The sequence below is a fragment of the Aspergillus pseudoviridinutans genome, assembly GCF_018340605.1.
Source record: "Aspergillus pseudoviridinutans IFM 55266 DNA, scaffold_2, whole genome shotgun sequence".
Taxonomy (NCBI): domain Eukaryota; kingdom Fungi; phylum Ascomycota; class Eurotiomycetes; order Eurotiales; family Aspergillaceae; genus Aspergillus; species Aspergillus pseudoviridinutans.
The window spans coordinates 1,869,100-1,886,827 of NW_025091282.1; the positions used below are offsets into that span (position 1 = coordinate 1,869,100).

Sequence of the window (17,728 nt, forward strand, 5' to 3'; positions counted from 1 at the left end):
CAAATGAAGGACTTGTCTCTTTGTACTCAGCAGACAAGACCAACGTCCAAGCTCCTTCTGAAGGCAGAATTTGCTCATGCCTTCCTCCCGGCTTTGACCAGTGCTTGCCTTTTATAGAATGTACCTTAGTATGCCAATTCTCGAGACTAACAAAATATCCATACACTCATGTGTTCCTGTAAATAACCGGGATTGATGCTGCTAGGTATTATAATTGCTACAGCTTCTTTTAATTCTGAGGAAAATTGAGAACTGATCGAGATGCCGGTCTATGTCGTCGACGGCATTCGTTATCGGGTTCCTCTGACCTCCATCTTCAGACCCAGGACGCTGTGCAAAGACCTGCTGGCCACTGATGCGTATAGGGTAGCAGCAATACCCATCAAACGATGCTAAATTACAAGAAGTCTGATCTTTACAGCGAGCTAGGGCTGCTGCAAAGCACAACACGAACTTTTTGCACACTGAAACTGAGATTGAAGCCTTATGGACGGGTATTATGGGGAGCAGGCCGGGTAAACACAGTCGAGGATTTAAACGGTGAGAAAATGACGGGCTGATCGCACAAAGGCAACAACGATGCGTCAAAATGGAACAGAGACGATGGTAGGGTGCTTCATCAGCTTGAGACTCGTGGGATCTCGAGGGCACATTTTTTCAGCGCATTGAGCGACTGCTTCATTGAAGAGCTGAAAGACCAGTTTAATCGGATTCGGGGAGACAGACTTCAGACTATCAGAAAAGCGGACCGCAGAACTTTCTGGTATGCGAGCAATCTGCCGCATGATGGTGGATTAACAAGCCCCGACCATCTGGTCACAGATGGCAAAGTAAGTAGGAATCCCAAAGATTTCACTCAACCGTTACCATGATTGGCAAGGCGGCTGACAGACTGTGCTGGAGTTCGAAGAGATTGATTACGAGGGAGAGTACGATGACTCTCGTCACCAGGACATCGACCAGGACTGCACCCTGGAGGATGTGACGCTACTTCGTGAAATTGCTGCTCAATGGAAAAGGGACCAGTGGCAGGCCATCAGTACAAGATTCAATGGCGTGACTGGTCGTAAAATCACCCCTGAACAGGCAAAGTCAGTTCTCGATAACTACCAAGGGTAAGCTTGCGGGAGGATGGTGTGGTAGAGAGGCAAAGTGTCTAAGTTTGCGCAGTTCCAACGTTCATCGGATGGAAAGTTCTCTCTCCGATAACAACCACGATCGGATAAGAACCCAGGCTAGACCGGTACACTCGGTGGAATGGCGACTTCAAAGATGAGGGGAAGTCGCTGTTGCGGACTTGGCCGGTTGTTTGTTTCTGGTTCTTCCATCAATTGAACATCCAAGGTTCCTTCGATAATGTATGCGCGGTTATTCAAAGCGTGTGACATCATTGACTCTCCCTCTGCTGGTATATTATTAGCCGGCTTGGATCACATAAGGTATCGCGTCGAGCCGTTTCCTTTTCAACTCATCCAAGCGGCGGTAGAAACAGTAGGTGGCAGCGATTATGTTGTGGAAAATTGTCGGAAAAGAAGTTTAGAACTGAGTTGCAGAAATGCGTGTGCGCCATCATATTTGTAGGTCTGGTTCAAACTATCACCTGGTAGAGGATTTTTCTTGAATATTACTGTCTAAGAGACAGGGTCCAGGCCTCTCTGACCCACTAAACCACTTGGGGAACCAGAGACCCCTGTGGAGGTTTCACCCCCAACGAGCCCGGAAGGCAGAAGCACCAAGGGTGATAGGGATCGCCGAAGCGTTTTGCCCCAATATCGTTAAACCAGGTACCGCGCGTGGGTCGCTCAAGCCTCTGAGATCTCGGATTGGGTGACAGACTGTGGCACAGTTGGATTTGTTCCATAGGGGGCGCTGGCCCTGAGACGGGAACCTAGGTACGTTACCTAAGGGTACTGATCGGTGCCTTGCCTTACTGGGTGAAGGCGAATTCTCCTCCGCGCCCCGGGCCAAAGAGAGCCAAAACCAAACATTCGTTTGTTCATTCTCTTCCAGTTCCTTCAGGAGGCGACCTTTATCCGTTGAATTATCTATTCTCTCGATCGTTCCAAGTTCCAACTACTCCACATTCTCTGCTCATCGCCTGACGTACAGGATCGGTTGCCAGTCTTTGATTCCAGTATTTATTGCATAACTGTCCCTCCTTCCGATCTCTCCTTACTCCGGTCGCTATTTTTATCTGGTATTGTTTTCCGTCTATTCCCGTGCTTAAATAGAAACAGTTTTGTGTTTATAACATCAACTAGACTTATCACTTTCGTTCTCTCTTGCCGTTTGAACAGCACATACATCCAAAATGCGTGTCAGCACCTTGCTCCCTCTCGCTCTTGCGGCCGGTACCGCTGTCGCCACTAAGAATGGAACTTTGGGTTTCGCCCTCGGCAACAAAAACGCAGACGGCAAATGCAAAGTCCAGTCGGACTATGAGACCGATTTCGATACGTTGAAAGAAGTGACTTCTCTTGTGCGCATCTACTCCGCAAATGACTGCGACACTGCGAAGAATATCATCCCTGCAGCTAAGGCGAAGAACTTCAAGGTCGTCCTGGGTGTCTGGTATGAACCACGCCACATTACATCCTCTTTACGTCAAGGGGCTAGGTTGCTAACATTTCCCCGTTCGGTAGGCCCGATTACGATCAGTCTTTCACCGACGACTTCAACGCCTTGAAAGCATCTGTCCCTGGAAACGAGGATGTGATTGACGCCATCACCGTCGGCTCCGAAGTGCTCTACCGAAAGAGTCTCACTCCTCAGGCTCTGCTCGCCAGAATCCAGCAGGTCCAGAAGGAGTTCCCCAAGGTTACTGTCGGAATGGTGGACAGCTGGAACAAATTTGCTGATGGTACGGCCGATCCCATCATTCAGGGTGGTGTCACTTACTTGTAAGCTCATTTTGCCTCCCGCATGCTGTCTCAAGAACTCGGCTGATTTTTACATAGCCTGGCCAACGGCTTCGCCTACTGGCAGGGCCAGGAGCTGAGCAATGCCACCAACACATACTTCGATGACATGTCTCAGGCTCTGGGCCACATCGAGCAAGTTGCCGGCTCTAATGCAGACAAGATCCGCTTCGGAAATGGCGAGACCGGATGGCCCACAAGTAAGTTTTGCATTTCTTGAATTACATGGGTTCATGGTGGATATCGAATCTGACGCCTTAACAGATGGTGGAACCAACTACGGACCGGCCGTCGCCAGCACTGAGAATGCTGCTGAGTACTACAAGTCTGCCGTTTGTGGCATTCTCGCATGGGGTGTTGATGTCTTCTACTTTGAGGCCTTTGACGAGTCCTGGAAGCCCGACACCAAGGGCGACAACGGTCAGATGCAGGACGAAAAGAACTGGGGTGCTTTTACCGCGGACCGTAAGGCCAAGTTCGATTTGACCTGCCCCACGCACTAGGATCATATTTTCTAGGGTGAGAAGGATGATAAGGGATCCCAGGTGGACTTTATTCTTTGTATGATATACCAGCCGGATATACCAGCTTCTAGAGATCTGAACAGTTATTGTTGAGTTAGAAGTGAAGTTACTGCGTTCTCGAAGTATAATTCACTAGGTAGGCTTAGACCCAATTTCAGACCAGCTGTAGTCTTCCGTTGGAGTTGGTGGGATTTGGTGCAACCTTGATTAAGTATGTGTCTTTTCGATCACCAGTGACTTTGGATGACTCGGCGGGTCATTCAGATCTGATGCATATTTCATGCACAATTTGATGAGTAAGCCGGTGTAATAGTGTCCTCTAGTTGGGAGGAACTGTAGAGCAACGGAGTTATCAGTGTACGGAGCACCGAGTAAGGGAACCGTGGTTCGTAGCGTAGTTTTACCCCTGAATCGAAGACACGAACCGCGAGGGCGCGTCACCCGCAAAGGAGTAATAACAAATAATCATCTTCATCAAAGTGACATGTTTTGAGCATATTGATGCTGAAATTAGTTTGTTCTGCTATCATGCTGCTCCGTTGCAGAAGATCAATATTCTGAGGCGAAATGCAAGTGCCGAGTACAGTCACCAGATGGCGGTCAAAGCTACTGAGGTAACCAACGAGCCATCAAAGGTGCATCTTGTGTAAACAATCAAGCACCAGATACGTAGCATCAGGGGAGTACTTCAGAGTAATGAGAACATATCAATCTGCCAGCAATCTTCTGATAGAGAAAGGAATACCCAGTCATCTGTAAAATGCTGTAAATTTCAGATGATACCGAGAACCCGGAGGACCTCTGCGACCTTTGAATAATTCCTCCTCAACGGCCGTTGGCCCCTCGAGGTTTATCCGCCCATGAGTTTCCTAGTCTCCTCCGTAGTCTGGCGTTTTTTAAGTTCTGCTCTGCTGATCGTGACATGAACCAAGACTGAAGGAGCCAAGACATCTTTTCAGATTAAAAAAAAAGGGCCATCGCTTCTCTCCCCTTAGTCCACGCCGTCGATAGTCTCGATTACCTTCCTCATCGTCCACCCTCGATCCAGCTCTCCTTTGTGTATGCGCCATGGTCCAAGATTTTCGCATCCCTTAGCTGTCTCTAATTATTCGTCCGTTCTTTCCTTTTCTACCTTCGTTAGGGTCAGCTTTTGAGTTTTTCATCATTGAAGGCTTCCCTCCTAAAGGAATCTCTTAAGCACGTTCTCCATTCAACGTCTAAGCCGCGGGAACGCCCGTTCACCACAGCGCGCAGCTTGATTTGATTCCCATAATTCAGGGTGAAGACGATCTACGAGGTGGTTTACGACTTTCTGTTATCTGATTTCCATGCTTCAACATTCTGGACGATAAGGGGAGCAGCAAGCAAGGGCTTGCTGCAGGTGTCGACACGGAAGGTGTGTGTTTCTTCTACGTGTTACGCAGATACAGTTCCTCAGGTCAATTGTCCATTGATGGCATTGTGTTAGACCAAACGCCATCGAGCGCCATGACCTTTCCTCCCAGTCATCGTACGCGATTCAGCAGCTAAATAGTCGATTCTTCTTCTCTTAATAGATTTAGATCCGCTCGTTCCTTCCGCCAATTCGGCGTCTTGTCCGCCGCCTTTCATCGTGATACCCGACGACAGTCCTGACGATTCGCATTCGACCGTACCATTGGTACCATCCTACGCATCTCGAGAAGTGTCGAATCGCTCGGCCTCCAGATCCCCTGGCCCGCAGCAACCCCCCAGGACCAACAGCGTCACCCCAAATCCTCCAACAACTGCCCTCCCGACACTTCCAAAATTGCGTGGGGCTTGGGAGTCATCCACATCGTCCCCGGATAACCGAGAGAAGGAGAGTAGTGTTTATTATACAACTGCTTGGGGCTCACCTTATGCGGCACCCAGCCCGCGGAGGCTTTCTTGGTCATTAAGTCAGTTCGCGGGTATTGATCGCGCCTCTGGAGACAGCTCTCCAGCGTCGATGCGAAGTGGTATACACCAAGATCCTGAGATAAATAATACGGACTTACTAAAGCCTTCTGCCGCGGAGACATCGGCGCGGCATCTGTACAGCAACCTTCTCAGCCGTTCTCCTGGACGAGACCTGCTTAGTAGGAAAGGAGGCAAATCCATCAAGGATTTTACGCAGGATTGGATCAACCAATATCTCTCAGGGCAACCACGAACGGAGCGAAGCAACTGGTTGAGCGACGACTCCGGTAGCGAGGCCCCTTCGTTCTTTACCGCGCAGAACCATTTTGCCGACGACGCTTCGGACGACTGGCTTGGTCTGGAGGAGGATAGGCGTGGCGAGGACCTGCTTAGAACGCCAACACTCGCCGACTTTGTGAGCCGACGAGCTCTCGCTGCTAACGGCGAGAATAGCCTGGGGCGTCAAAAAGTCAAGGATCCCCTGCACAAACGAACTGACACGCTCCGACAAGAAGACTTTTGGGGATTCGCATACGACAAGGATCCCCAGTCGCTTACCATGACAGAAACAAAGGATACACCACCTTCAACGGAGATGGAGACCGGCAAGGCGCCGTCACCGGCTGAGAAGCCGCTGCCTCCGCCCCCAGCAGATGCCGACAGCGAGCCCCAATCAATATCGCACCCCTCTGAGAGCTCATCCACCCCGGTACCAGTAAAAAAGCCAGCTCTGGATAAGGAGCTGCCTACGCCAACGCCCAGACCCAGGAAGAAAATCAACTGGCGTGGGAAAGCCTGCATTATTGCCATCCCTGTCGATGACAAAAGAGGCACGGAGGAGTCTGGGTACCGTTTATTGTCAGTCACAGATGTGCAGCAGCGGCTGAGAAATTGGGAAGAGCAGGGCTATGACATCCGTGGCTTCACTGTCGGCGCGCCCGAGGACTTGTCGGATCTCGAACTAGGCGGGCTAAGTCGTCCGTCATTCCCCGACTTTAAGGATGTCCAGGAGGAGTGGGAGGCCGGAAAACGCACTGTCAGCATTCCAGACAAAGCAGAGTGGGATGCGTATGTCAACTGGCTTCAGGAGGAGAAGTTGCGGGCCCTCGGAGTCTCCCTTGGAGATGAGGAGATGCCACCATCTGTCTCCCCTGCTTCTGTTGCTCTTAGTCAGATGGCCCCTTTCCCCGGACTCATCGCATCGCCGCCGATTCCCACGGCTTCAGCAACCAGCAATCCGCTATCCATTCCCCATCATTTCTCGCCTCACTTCAATCAGTCGGCGAATGCGAGTAATGGCATCGCTTCGTTGGCGTCTCCKGCCTCCCAATTCAGTGTACAGACGCCGTTCTTCGGCGTTGAGCAAAACCTTTTGCCGGGGTATATTCCGTTCCAACCCACACCCCCGGCTCAAGGCACTCTTACTCCCCAGAGTTTCTTCAATGTACGCCAAGGAAATGTTGCCTCGACTATAGGTGGCAACCTTCCCAATTTGACGTCGATCCTGTCGCCAGTTTCTCCCTTGCACGATCAAGGCGCATTCCATCCAGGTTTGGAGGAACCATCAGTCCCAACAAAGGACTCTCAGTACGGCCACTTCGACCATAGTCGACAGGAAGCTGTGCCAGGAGGTGCCTACCCACGGGCAGAAACGCCGGATCACTTCCACGCTTCAAACGTCGAAATCGCCCAGCCGACACCGCGTGGTCACAGTCGGGGCCATAATCTCAGCGAAACCCTTCAGAAAGGCCTGGACCAGGCTGGCCCCTCTGATTACCATCTGGAGGAGTCAATAGAACGTCAACTTGACGAGGATGATCGAGAGCCAATCCGAAACGACCTGCACAACTCCGAGCTTTTCCACTCACGATGGGCATTGCCGGATAACGACCACCATGGATTGCAACGCGTGCCTCAACATCTACAACAATTTTACGGCGAGAACTACCTGCAAGCTCACGCCAACGAAGGCTCGGATATCGACACAAATCCTAGCCTGTCTGGTGCTCCTCACGGACATGGCTCACTTACGAACAATATCCCCTGGCATGAACCCAAACCAAGCACAGGTTCGTTTGTCGGCGGACACAAGTCGAAGCTCTCAACCTCGACCCTCAATGTGGAGGCAAGGGAGTTCGATCCGACCGGCGCGTCGACTGCGCAAAACTATCCACCACAAGGCAATGCGTTCCAATTATCAGACATGGGAGGCCCTGCGTTTACTTTCGGAGCTGGAACAAGCTTCATACCTGCCGGTGGTTTCAATGTTACTGCTCCTGCGTTCACGCCGGGCGATGCCAATATTACCCAACACCACAATGTCCCCTCTGGTGAATTCAAATTCTCCTCCGCCTCTTTCAACGTTGCTGCTCCGGCATTCAATCCAACCGGCAGCCTTGGCCCTTCAACATCTGCCCAGCCTTCAGCCAGCCGAACTAAGATCTTTGGCGACATCGACCTTTCTCAGATTTCTAAACCTAAGAAATCCAAGGCCATTCCCATCGTCCGTCCCGATGACAACGCCCAGGATAACAAGAACAAAGCCAACGCCGAAGACGACCATGGTCGGGTTTCATCGGATCGTCACAAGCGTGTCCGTCGTGGCGAGAGTCCTGAAGGAGAAGCTCAATATGCTGTACCCGGTCATCCTCTGACAGAAACTACCAATGCTCAAGGGTCTCAGGCGTCAAATATTCCTCGAGACATGCCCGCGGAGGGCAAAGAAAATGAGGCACCAGGACAAATTGCACACAACCTGAACCAGAAGGAGGCTTTTGGGGACAAAGAGAACAAATCTGTGGAACGCAACGACACGCCCGTCAGTGAAGCGTCGACATGGACTCCGTTTGACACCAAGGACGAAAGGGCAGTTGCACAGCCAGAGTCCCAAGAACAGGAGCAAGAAGGCGACAAGGTCATGCAGGAAGCCGCTCCTCCGGTAGCTGTAACCGCTGTTAACAACGAGTCCTCGACGAAGAAAACCGCAGAGACTAGCACCAAGAGCTCATTCCTCAAACCGACTGCAAAACCATTCGAATTTAAACCCGCCGTCCCTGAATTTGTGCCGATCGTTTTCGAGCAACCCAAGCCTGAACCTGCCCCTGAGAAGCCACGGAATGATCTGATGGCGTCGCGTTATGCTGTTGTAAGCCCTCCTGCTTCTCCCAAGCTGGATTCGGTACCCTCTGAGCCTGCCCAGCCTGTGGCTCACGCAGACGATCACGCCCCTGCAGCCACAGCGGCTCCGCCGGAGAGTGAACTTTCAAGGCCTGGTTCTGAGGCAGAATCCCCTGATGATGAGGAATTGAACGCTGTCATGGAGCAGCTTAATGACGACTCTGACGTTGGCATCGAGAGGTTGAGCACCCCTCGGCCTGCATATGAGCCGCCAGAGTCAGCACTGGGACCGTCCAAAGAGAAACGGCACGTTCATGCAGAAATTCGAAGCGAAGCACCCAGCCCAAGCCCGGGACGGGGCCCTGTGGCTCAAGCTCTTGAGGTTCCGAAACTCGATTTCGACGCATATTCTCAGGCATCCATGTCTCCTTCTAGGGGAGTCATGGGCGGCAGCCATTCACCCGTTCGGCAGCTGATCAGCCGCAACGAGCATATCAGTGACTGGGATGATGTGATCTCCTCCGGCGAGGATGAGAAGTTGGTCAACAGAAGCCGGTTCTTTGACCGCCGCGTCAACGACCTCATCGGCTCGGTCATCGAGGAGCGTCTCTTGCCTCTAGAACGTGCATTGGAAGCCATTCAGGAATCGGTTATGATGGTTACGTCTGGTGCCCATAACAAATGGCTAAGGAGAAGCGGGTCTGCCGAAATTGAAGAAAGCGATGCCGACGACGAAGACGACGAGTACGATGAGAACGGTTCGTATAGAGCGAGGTCGCCTTTCGCTCGGAGAGATCGCAAGCTCGACAGACTGAAGAATGTTATCTTGGAAGCCCTCGCTACTCGCGAACACCAGCAGCTCCCAGAACCAACCGAGAATCCTGAATTGACGAAGCTGCGTGACATGGTCACAGAACTCCATACCTTGACCGCACAAAAGTTTTCAGAAGACCCCATGGCCAATCTGAGGGAGATGATGCAAGACGTCGTTTCAAGCCAGCTGGTTCAGTACCAGCCTCGACCTTCTGATGCAGAGGAGATTGGTGCCGACAGCCTTATGCTGCAGATCGATGGCTTAAAGAATATGCTACGCCTTACCGATGAGCGAGCCGAGCAGGAGTACAAACTGCGCAGAGAGGCACAGGACTCTGTGGCGGAGCTTCAGCGACTTCTGAAGCTCGCCGAGGAGGAAGCCGCTCGTCATAGTGAGGCCGCCGAATCTGCCGAAGCTCGTCTGCTCCAGTTCAAGGAGGAAAAGATCCCTTACTTTGAACAGATCCAGTTCCGATTCGACACCCTGGAACAGGAACATGCCACGCTCAAGCTTACCCTTGCCGAAGTCTCTTCAAAGAATATCTCTCTTGAGGGTACCCTGGATGAGTACCGGTTTTCCAGTGACAACTGGAAGCGTGAGAGTGAGCAAGCGAAGAGCGAACTCGAGAAGACGAAGGCAGAAAACGAGAAACTTCGTGGCACCATTGATCACCTCAAAACTCGGATTGAGGATGGCCTGAGTATCCGGCATAATCTGAGTGAGAAATTCGACCGTCTTCAGGACGAGATGGTGGCTGTGACTAGGGATATCACCAGAGACCAGGCTTCATGGCGGAGACGGGAAGAGGAGCACATTGCGAAATATAACGAGCTACGGACGGCTTATAACCGAGAGGCCAAGCTGCGTGAGAAGCTTGAAAGCGACATCAGCGAGTTGGAGCAGCAGGAGAGGGAGGCGGCCAAGTTGAAGTTTGTCTTTGGACAATCTCAGCAAGAAAACGCAAGGCTGGAGGAGCTCGTTGCTAACCTGAGACTGGAGAACCACGAGCTGCAGAACAAGGCTGCTCGCTATGAGCGTGAGTTCAACGAGGCGCGTGAAACCAGTCGCACCGAAATCCAGCGCACTAGGACTTCCCTGGAGGCAGACCTCGAAGCCGCTAACAGTCAAGTCAACATTGTCCGTGCTGAGCTGGAGGCACAGATCATTCGCCTCCAGAGTCAATTGGATAATGTCCGCCTAGACACTGACACGGCGCGGGAGCGCTATGAGATGTTGCTAGAGGAAGCAAGCGAAACCAAGGCCAGTGCTTTGGCCGCAGCAGCTGAAGCTAAGGAACGTGCCATGGAGGAGCAGCGGAGAACGCATGAACGCGTCCTGAACGATTTACGGGAGCGTCACGCTCGTGCTTTACACAATTCCACCGAGGATAGGCAGCGGACCGAGTCGCATCTGATGGAACGACTGGCGTTGGCTGATGACAAGGCGCATCATCTTGAGGACCGTGTTAAGCATCTCGAAGAGAAGCTGGAGATCGCGAATGCGGCCGCGCGGGCGGCGGCTGAAGCGGCTCAGACGGTCAAGGCAGGGTCCACTCACTCCCCTGTTGCCCACTCGACCTCACCGTCCATGACCTTCAACAAGGATTCCATGGTTCCAGAGAAGATCTCGCCTCAGGCCCTGCGGGAGTCTATCCTTGTCCTTCAGGATCAACTGCAGCAGCGCGAGACACGCATTGAGGAGCTGGAGCAAGAGCTCTCTGGCGTGGACAAGGACGCGCCGAACAAGCTCAAGGACAAGGACACCGAGATCACCTGGTTGCGGGAGCTTCTTGGCGTTCGTATCGACGATCTCCAGGACATCATCAACACACTGTCGGGTCCATCCTTTAACCAGCACGCTGTGCGCGATGCGGCTATCCGTCTGAAGGCCAACCTGCAAATGCAACTCCAGGAACGCGAACGAGCTCAGTCTGGCCAGAACTTCCCTAGTCTCCCCTCACTCGCTGATTTGACTGCCTCGCCGCGTTCTCTGCCTCTCGCCGCTGCAGCGGCGTGGGGGAACTGGCGCAAAGGCAGGGAGAATGCAAACTCCGGTGCCTCTGAGCAGACGCCATCCAAGTCAAATAACGCAAGCTCATTTCTTTCGGGACTCCTCACGCCTCCAAGCTCCAACTTCCGACAGGCTCCTTCAACTTCGGGTGGAGCTGCCACCACAGGCTGGAGGCGCTCCTCGGAGAGTCGGCCGCTGAGGAACATCAACACAACGCCTAGACCTCTATCTTCACGCCAGACAGCTCCTTTGCAGGAGCCTCCAAGTACACCTCCACTTCTGCGACGGTCGAGCTATGACCATGACGCGGAGCCTGCTGACTATGCAGACGGCTCCTTTGGGGAAGACGTCGAGAGCACTGCGGATGGGTTAGTCTCTGCGTCGCCCAAGGGGACAGAGGAGGGACCATTTGGGCCTCACCTTACTTCCTGAAGAGGCCAATCGACGTCTCTGAATTTTTCCAATTTGTGACACTAAGCATGCATACATATTCTATCCTCTCTTTTCCGCGTTTCCGTCTTATCTGTTGAAACGTTGTGCTTGAACAAATTTGCCCATTCTGTTGTTTATGGCTTTAAGTCACGATCTTTATTCTCTCGTTACATATTACAGTTCTCTGTTTCTCTGCGTTTTCTCACCTGATACCACCAGTTGACTTTACAGAGAGACACTGTACAATTCTTCCTCGCCCTCTGTGTACCTACTAATCGCCACTCGTTCTCTCCTTCCTGTTATTTTGCCTTGATTGATCTGCCAGGCAGATGTCATTCACCACCACATACCCCTGTTTATTTCTGCCAGCAGCAGTAATCACGCTCTAGATAGCGTATCATATAGATACCCTCTTCTAATTGGACATACATTCCTTGATCAACATACTTCTAATTTATAGGATCACGATCTACACTATACACCCAATCGCTCTGCGGACGTTTTGGCGTAGAAGCAGCTCGTCTATCAACTCCATTAAGCCTCCATCCAGCACCCGCTCCGTATCATTAAGCAGCAACCGTATACGAACCTCCATTCTGGAATTGAGAGGGTCTCAGTCAGTCCGCAAAATACAAATACTTATCCACATCCAAAATATCCAGAACAAACGATCAAGAGGGAATACTGACCGACAAAGGCAGGTTCCTGCCTTCTAGTTTGCCTGTTGATGGCCGTTCCTCATGCCTCAGGCGGCGATTTGTTCGGCCCGAACGGGATTCGGCATCATTATCAGTCTATCACAACAGTAGCACAACATGGGCTGCCGATGCAACGCGAGACTGGTTACAATCAAGATAAGGTATTTAGTTGAGAAGCAAATATGTTTATTTCACTGATGCCGTGTATCGTGTTGTGACCGTTCTTCCTGCAGGGTCTATCTGGCATTTCAGTCCAAGCAAAATAAGCAATCCAGGATTTCTATTCCATATTCTATGACATTCATTTCATTGTGTATTACCAGGCGTCGCCGGTTTGGTTTGGCTATAATAGGGAGTAAATATGATCCGCAATGCAAATCGCTTCAGGTCCTGAGGGTCTCAAGTACATCTGTCTCAGCTGGGTGGAACAAAAATCGTTGCCAATGGCTTAGCGCCCTCACAAAAGTGCGTCAAAAATGGCGACATAAGCTATAAAAAAAATGCTCATGTCAGATGTCTATTCGGGAAACCGCTTCTTGCGGCCGGTGTAGGCGGGATCAGGCCGATGTGGCCTGATCTGGGCTCGTTGCGTCCACAGACTGCCCTTCCGGGTCTTTGCTCGACCGGAATAAGGCGTAAAAAAGGAAGAGTGTGCCATCCGTTACAAAGCAATGTCCACGCTTGTGAATCGAACCGATCGGCAGGACATCTCTCCTTTTAAATAATGATGTGCTTTTCTCTCTTGTAAATATCTCTCAAGAGTTTCAGTTGGTTGATACTCATGCTCTGGCGGGCAAGGCTGTTGGGTAAATCGACAATCGCCCGTCGAATCAACGCCAGGCCCATATGCCCAAAGAAGCCCACAATCCTCTCGACAGAGGTCTTGAGCATTGCAGAGAGCAACGTAATGTGTGTTTCTTGGATTTCATTGGGCGGAATCATGAGGATTTTATGCATCGTATACCAGAACATGGTGTTGGGAAACGGGTTCCTGCGCGGCGTCTTGCCGAAATTGCGCAACGTCAATGCGGCATATCCCGCTCCCAGCGCCGTCATGCGATCCGCATGGGCTTGTTCACTGATGAAAGGTCCGTCAGGGCCCTCACGCCACCAGCCGATAGCCTTTCTGCCGGCCTCGGTTTTCTCATTGCCGTAAAAGCCCCAAAGTGCAGGACAAACGACGCGGTACTTGGCCCAAAGGATGTCAACCATGTGGTGGCCCTTGTAAATGAAAGCGTCCATGGAGAAGATTTGCGCAGCCACAATGCCAATCGGCTCCGCTTGGCCCTGGTTAATAGATGCCTCCGTGACGAGAGACGAAATCAAACACTTGGAGAAAATGTTCAAGGCGTAGATCAAGAGCGCTGGCACCTTGTTATCTTCTGAGTTGGCGATGTCCTCCGGGGGAAATGCGAAAAACTGCCGCACATCAACAGAAGGCTCCGTGATCGACGCGGCTTTTTCTAGAGCCGAACGAATCTCCTGAAGCTACACAAATCGAAGGCAATACAGTCAGCATTGATGATTATCCAAAGACCGACGATGTCACTCCACTCACCTGGGTTTTGTTGGCACCCTTGCCTTCCCGTAGTTGACCGACACATTTTTTGATTGACCGACGGATGTCTCCCATGTTCTGCTTAACGACCGGGTTGGTTTTTCCCTCGTCCTTCAGGTATTGTCGAAATTTCTTCAAGTGTTGATGAAGCTCCACGTAGCGTATTTGCACCTTGGTCTCCTCCTCGGTCTGACGAGCACCACCAATCTGCTTCTGCTGCTCTGCCTGAGCCTTTTGCGCAGCTTCTGCCGTGCGTCGTGCGGCTTCTTGTTCAGCCTTTTGCACCTCCGCTTGTCGTTTCCTATTTTCCTCCTCCAGCCGTTCTTTTTCCTTGCGTTCCTTCTCTTCTTGCTCAGCCTTGCGCTTCTTTTCGGCCTCCTCTTCAGCTTTTCTCTTTGCCTCTTCGGCCGCTTTGCGCTCTGCCTCTCGTCGCGCGGCCTCCTCTTGCTCACGCCGCAGTTTCTCTGCTCGTTCTCGTTCTAATCGCTCAGCTTCTCGACGAGCCTCTTCCTCTTTCCGACGCTTTTCTTCCTCGACCGCTCGCTGGTGAGCCCGGAGGGTCTCCTGCGCTTCCTCCCGTACCTGATCATGACGCGCGGCAACTTTGTCGAGCGCTGTATAGTGTATGGCCTCACGTTCGCTATCAATGCGGTCGAGTCGTTCGTAAAAGGATTTTCGTTCCCACGCTTTGACCTGCTTTAACTCGGTACTGTGGATTTGTAATTGTTCGAGGTCTTTCGTGAGATCCAGTAGAAGCTGCCTCGATGGGCTATCCAAACCCGCAGGATAGCTTATTCGACCCATTGTAGATGTAGATTGTCACTTCTGTAGGAATTGGCCGACGGTCCGTGACACGCAAGGTTCGATGAGGGATTGAGGAGATGAGAAGGTACGAGTAGAGACTTGATGGACGTAGGACGTAGACAGAAAGTTCGCACGTATGGATATAGGCAGGGGGCGTTAAGAGGAGGTCAATGGGTCTTCTGCGAGATCATCTGCTAATGGGCGATCTAATTCATGAGGTAGAACATAGCGGACGTCCAGTGGCTCGGGATTCGACGATTCAGTCGTTCGCGTATTCTTCCGTCGTCCTGAAGTGAGATTACTCGTCAATGACGTGCTGAATGCAGGGCTGTGTGAGGGAAACGACAGGTATAGAAGCTAGGTCTCATAACTGAGATCAAAGGATAAGCATCCGATTTGAGGTATCTCGAAAACGTAATTGAGCGGAGTTATCCAGTAAAACCCGCCCAAAGTATAAGGGTTCAAAAGGTGAAAAGTGCGCGTGTGGAAAAGATACTCGATGCTCTCGAATTATAGAAGGAAATAGGATTGGATGCATGCCATATCGGTTACATGAGGAATGGATGTATTGCTCCGATAACTGCTAGCAAGGGCAAAACAGATTAAGGTCATACCTTTTCCTCAAGGGCTCGAAGATGCAGGAGATCAGTTAAAAATGGCAACGGATGGACAGCCCCCCAATTGAGAGACGTTTGGATCAATAGGTCGTTGTTGACGCTCATTCTTTGATGCCGGAAAAAGGTTCGACCTCCGTACCAATTGCGAGCCTTGATTCCTCGATCCTCAGGAGTCGAAATTGATCAAACAGCGCAAACAGCAACAAATCACGGGAGTGTGGTACCCTTAACCTTAAGTACGATTCATGACCGTTCGTCGGTCGGAGCTGCGGAGGGCGGGCTTCTTGTATCATGATCATCTATGCATGAACATCGTTAATGAGAGTCGCGATTTAGTGTCGAGTCTGACTGATATGGAGTAACCAAAAGAGAGGCTCTCCTTTCATGCATAAAATACCAAAGCAACTTCGTTACGCCGTCAGTACTACGACCAGGTCACGAGTCCTGCTAAGTTGCTTCAGACAGCTCCAGTGGATCCCACTAGATGGACCCTCAGCCAGTCAGCTATTGGGTGGGTTCCATCATCCACTACTCCTTATTGTATTATTACCATTCAATACATCCCCGTCCATGCTTCCCAGACTGAGAGGGTGTTTGGGGAGTAGGGAGGTGAAGATGGCCCTGAATAGTTGTATACAACTTATTATTGCTTGTAGGCATAATTAATCAGGGATGGTGACTAAAGTAGAGTCTACTTCACTAATACCTCTCAAGTAATCTCTAACTGAGATATACCATGATTACCAGAAGAACGCAGGAATGACAGCTAGGGAACCGCCGAGAGAACCAGAAGATCCTGTCGTCCCTCAAGTATGGTAACTTTGATTTAGTGACGGGTCAATCAGTTCTCGTTATTATTATTATTGACCTTTGCTCATCAGCCTTGGTCTCAGTAATTGAAATAATAAAAGAGTATCTTTAGCAGGAGAATCAGAACATTCATCATTGACAGTTCTTGAAAATACTGAAGATCAAAAGGGAAAAAGCAAGCACAATAACAAATACATGGACGAGACCAAAGCCAATCGTCGACCTGAGTATGAGTGCTCCAAGGTCGTCTCCCCCACATCCTGATTATTGTTCTCCTACTCCGTAGTTTACTTGAAGACCGCTAGAGGAGTAGTTGTTCTCTTAGTCGACTCCTCTTCCTGATATACTAGACCACTTGTAGACTAAATATATCCCATCGTAAAACTTCATCCTCACCCTCTCTTTCTCTTCTTTCTCTCTTCCTCTTTGCTTCTCACTCATCTTCCCTTCTCATCCTTCTCCTCCCTCTCTCTCCTTTTTGCTTATCCTCCTGTCCTCCCCCTCTTCTCTTTCCCCCACCATAATCGTTTGCTACCCCCCATCATTCCTTCAACATCAAGTAGAGTCAATCTCTTGATAACAATCAGTAATCATCAGCGCTCAGCACCATTCTTCATCTTCTTGTCGTTCTCTCTTCTGGATCAGAACCTCGTCGCTTTCGCCTCGTGCTTTCTGATTCGACATTGAATAAGAAACGTTAGAGACTACAAAAGTACCCCCAGGGGACCAAAGGAAATCGAGGCCAACTCAACAGCTCCTTATCCTGCTTCGCTATCAATTTCCCCCCCTTTTCCCTTCCCCAATCCGGTCTCTTCTGTGAGACTCCGATCGCTGCTGTGGAATCTCCATCAAATAGGCCCAATATACTCTCAACAGACTGCCGAAAATATATAACTAAAGGAGAAAGGAAATTAAGGAGCGTTCCAAGAGGGATTAACTGAAAGGGACACCCTTTTTGTTATCCTCTTGTGGTGGTTGTGGTTGTGGTTGAGAAACAGCTTCCCTCCACTTGTCCGGTCCTTCTCCACCCTCATCTCGCCTGTCGACAGCTTCATTCTCTCTTTGAGCAGCATCGACCTTTGACACCTGTCTGCGCTAAACCCTCCTCAATCCTCTTTCTTGTCGACTTAGGAGAGGTAAAGGGATTTGATTGTGAGCTGGTCACCGCTTTCTTCATATGAAAAGGTATTCCCGCTTCATGCGTTAAGGGGGACGATAAACGAGGGAAAGAAAAAAGACGTCATTCTTCCAGCACTAGAATTCTACATTAGTTTGGACTGTCATTCAGAGGTGAGTCGTGACTCTTCGCAAAGTGACTCCTTACTGCTTCCCGTCGGATTTCTATCGTTCTGTCCTCGTATGATTGCCGCTCCTTGCCGCTTTCCACTCTCCAACTGGCTTGTTCCTTCCATTTGATAGCTGCGGTCTTCGTTGATGTCACTCTCGCGGGCCCAGTCACAGCTTCCGTGGTCCCCTCCTTTTTGATCTTCCTCACTCCCAGCCAAA

The 17,728-nt window shown here is 50.9% G+C and overlaps 4 protein-coding genes across 4 annotated transcripts; 3 read left to right on the top strand and 1 right to left on the bottom strand.

Moving 5' to 3' along the window:
* Positions 1 to 261: 261 nt before the first annotated feature.
* Asppvi_002721 (uncharacterized protein) lies at positions 262 to 1,119 on the top strand (the record flags this gene model as incomplete). The annotated part of the gene is made up of 4 exons (XM_043298702.1): positions 262 to 366; positions 422 to 515; positions 571 to 830; positions 892 to 1,119. The coding sequence occupies 4 exons, from the start codon at positions 262 to 264 to the stop codon at positions 1,117 to 1,119; spliced, it is 687 nt and encodes a 228-aa protein (XP_043154637.1).
* Positions 1,120 to 2,311: 1,192 nt separating this feature from the next.
* Positions 2,312 to 3,421, top strand: bgt1 (1,3-beta-glucanosyltransferase Bgt1; the record flags this gene model as incomplete). The annotated part of the gene is made up of 4 exons (XM_043298703.1): positions 2,312 to 2,571; positions 2,643 to 2,900; positions 2,958 to 3,118; positions 3,183 to 3,421. The coding sequence occupies 4 exons, from the start codon at positions 2,312 to 2,314 to the stop codon at positions 3,419 to 3,421; spliced, it is 918 nt and encodes a 305-aa protein (XP_043154638.1).
* A 1,509-nt stretch (positions 3,422 to 4,930) lies between these two features.
* Asppvi_002723 (putative myosin class II heavy chain (MHC)) lies at positions 4,931 to 11,735 on the top strand (the record flags this gene model as incomplete). The annotated part of the gene is made up of 2 exons (XM_043298704.1): positions 4,931 to 4,952; positions 5,005 to 11,735. 2 exons carry the CDS (start codon positions 4,931 to 4,933, stop codon positions 11,733 to 11,735), a joined length of 6,753 nt encoding a protein of 2,250 aa, XP_043154639.1.
* Positions 11,736 to 13,150: 1,415 nt separating this feature from the next.
* On the bottom strand, positions 13,151 to 14,795 carry Asppvi_002724 (putative RNA export mediator Gle1; the record flags this gene model as incomplete). Its single annotated transcript, XM_043298705.1, has 2 exons — positions 13,151 to 13,921; positions 13,992 to 14,795. The coding sequence occupies 2 exons, from the start codon at positions 14,793 to 14,795 to the stop codon at positions 13,151 to 13,153; spliced, it is 1,575 nt and encodes a 524-aa protein (XP_043154640.1).
* Between the last annotated feature and the right edge of the window lie 2,933 nt (positions 14,796 to 17,728).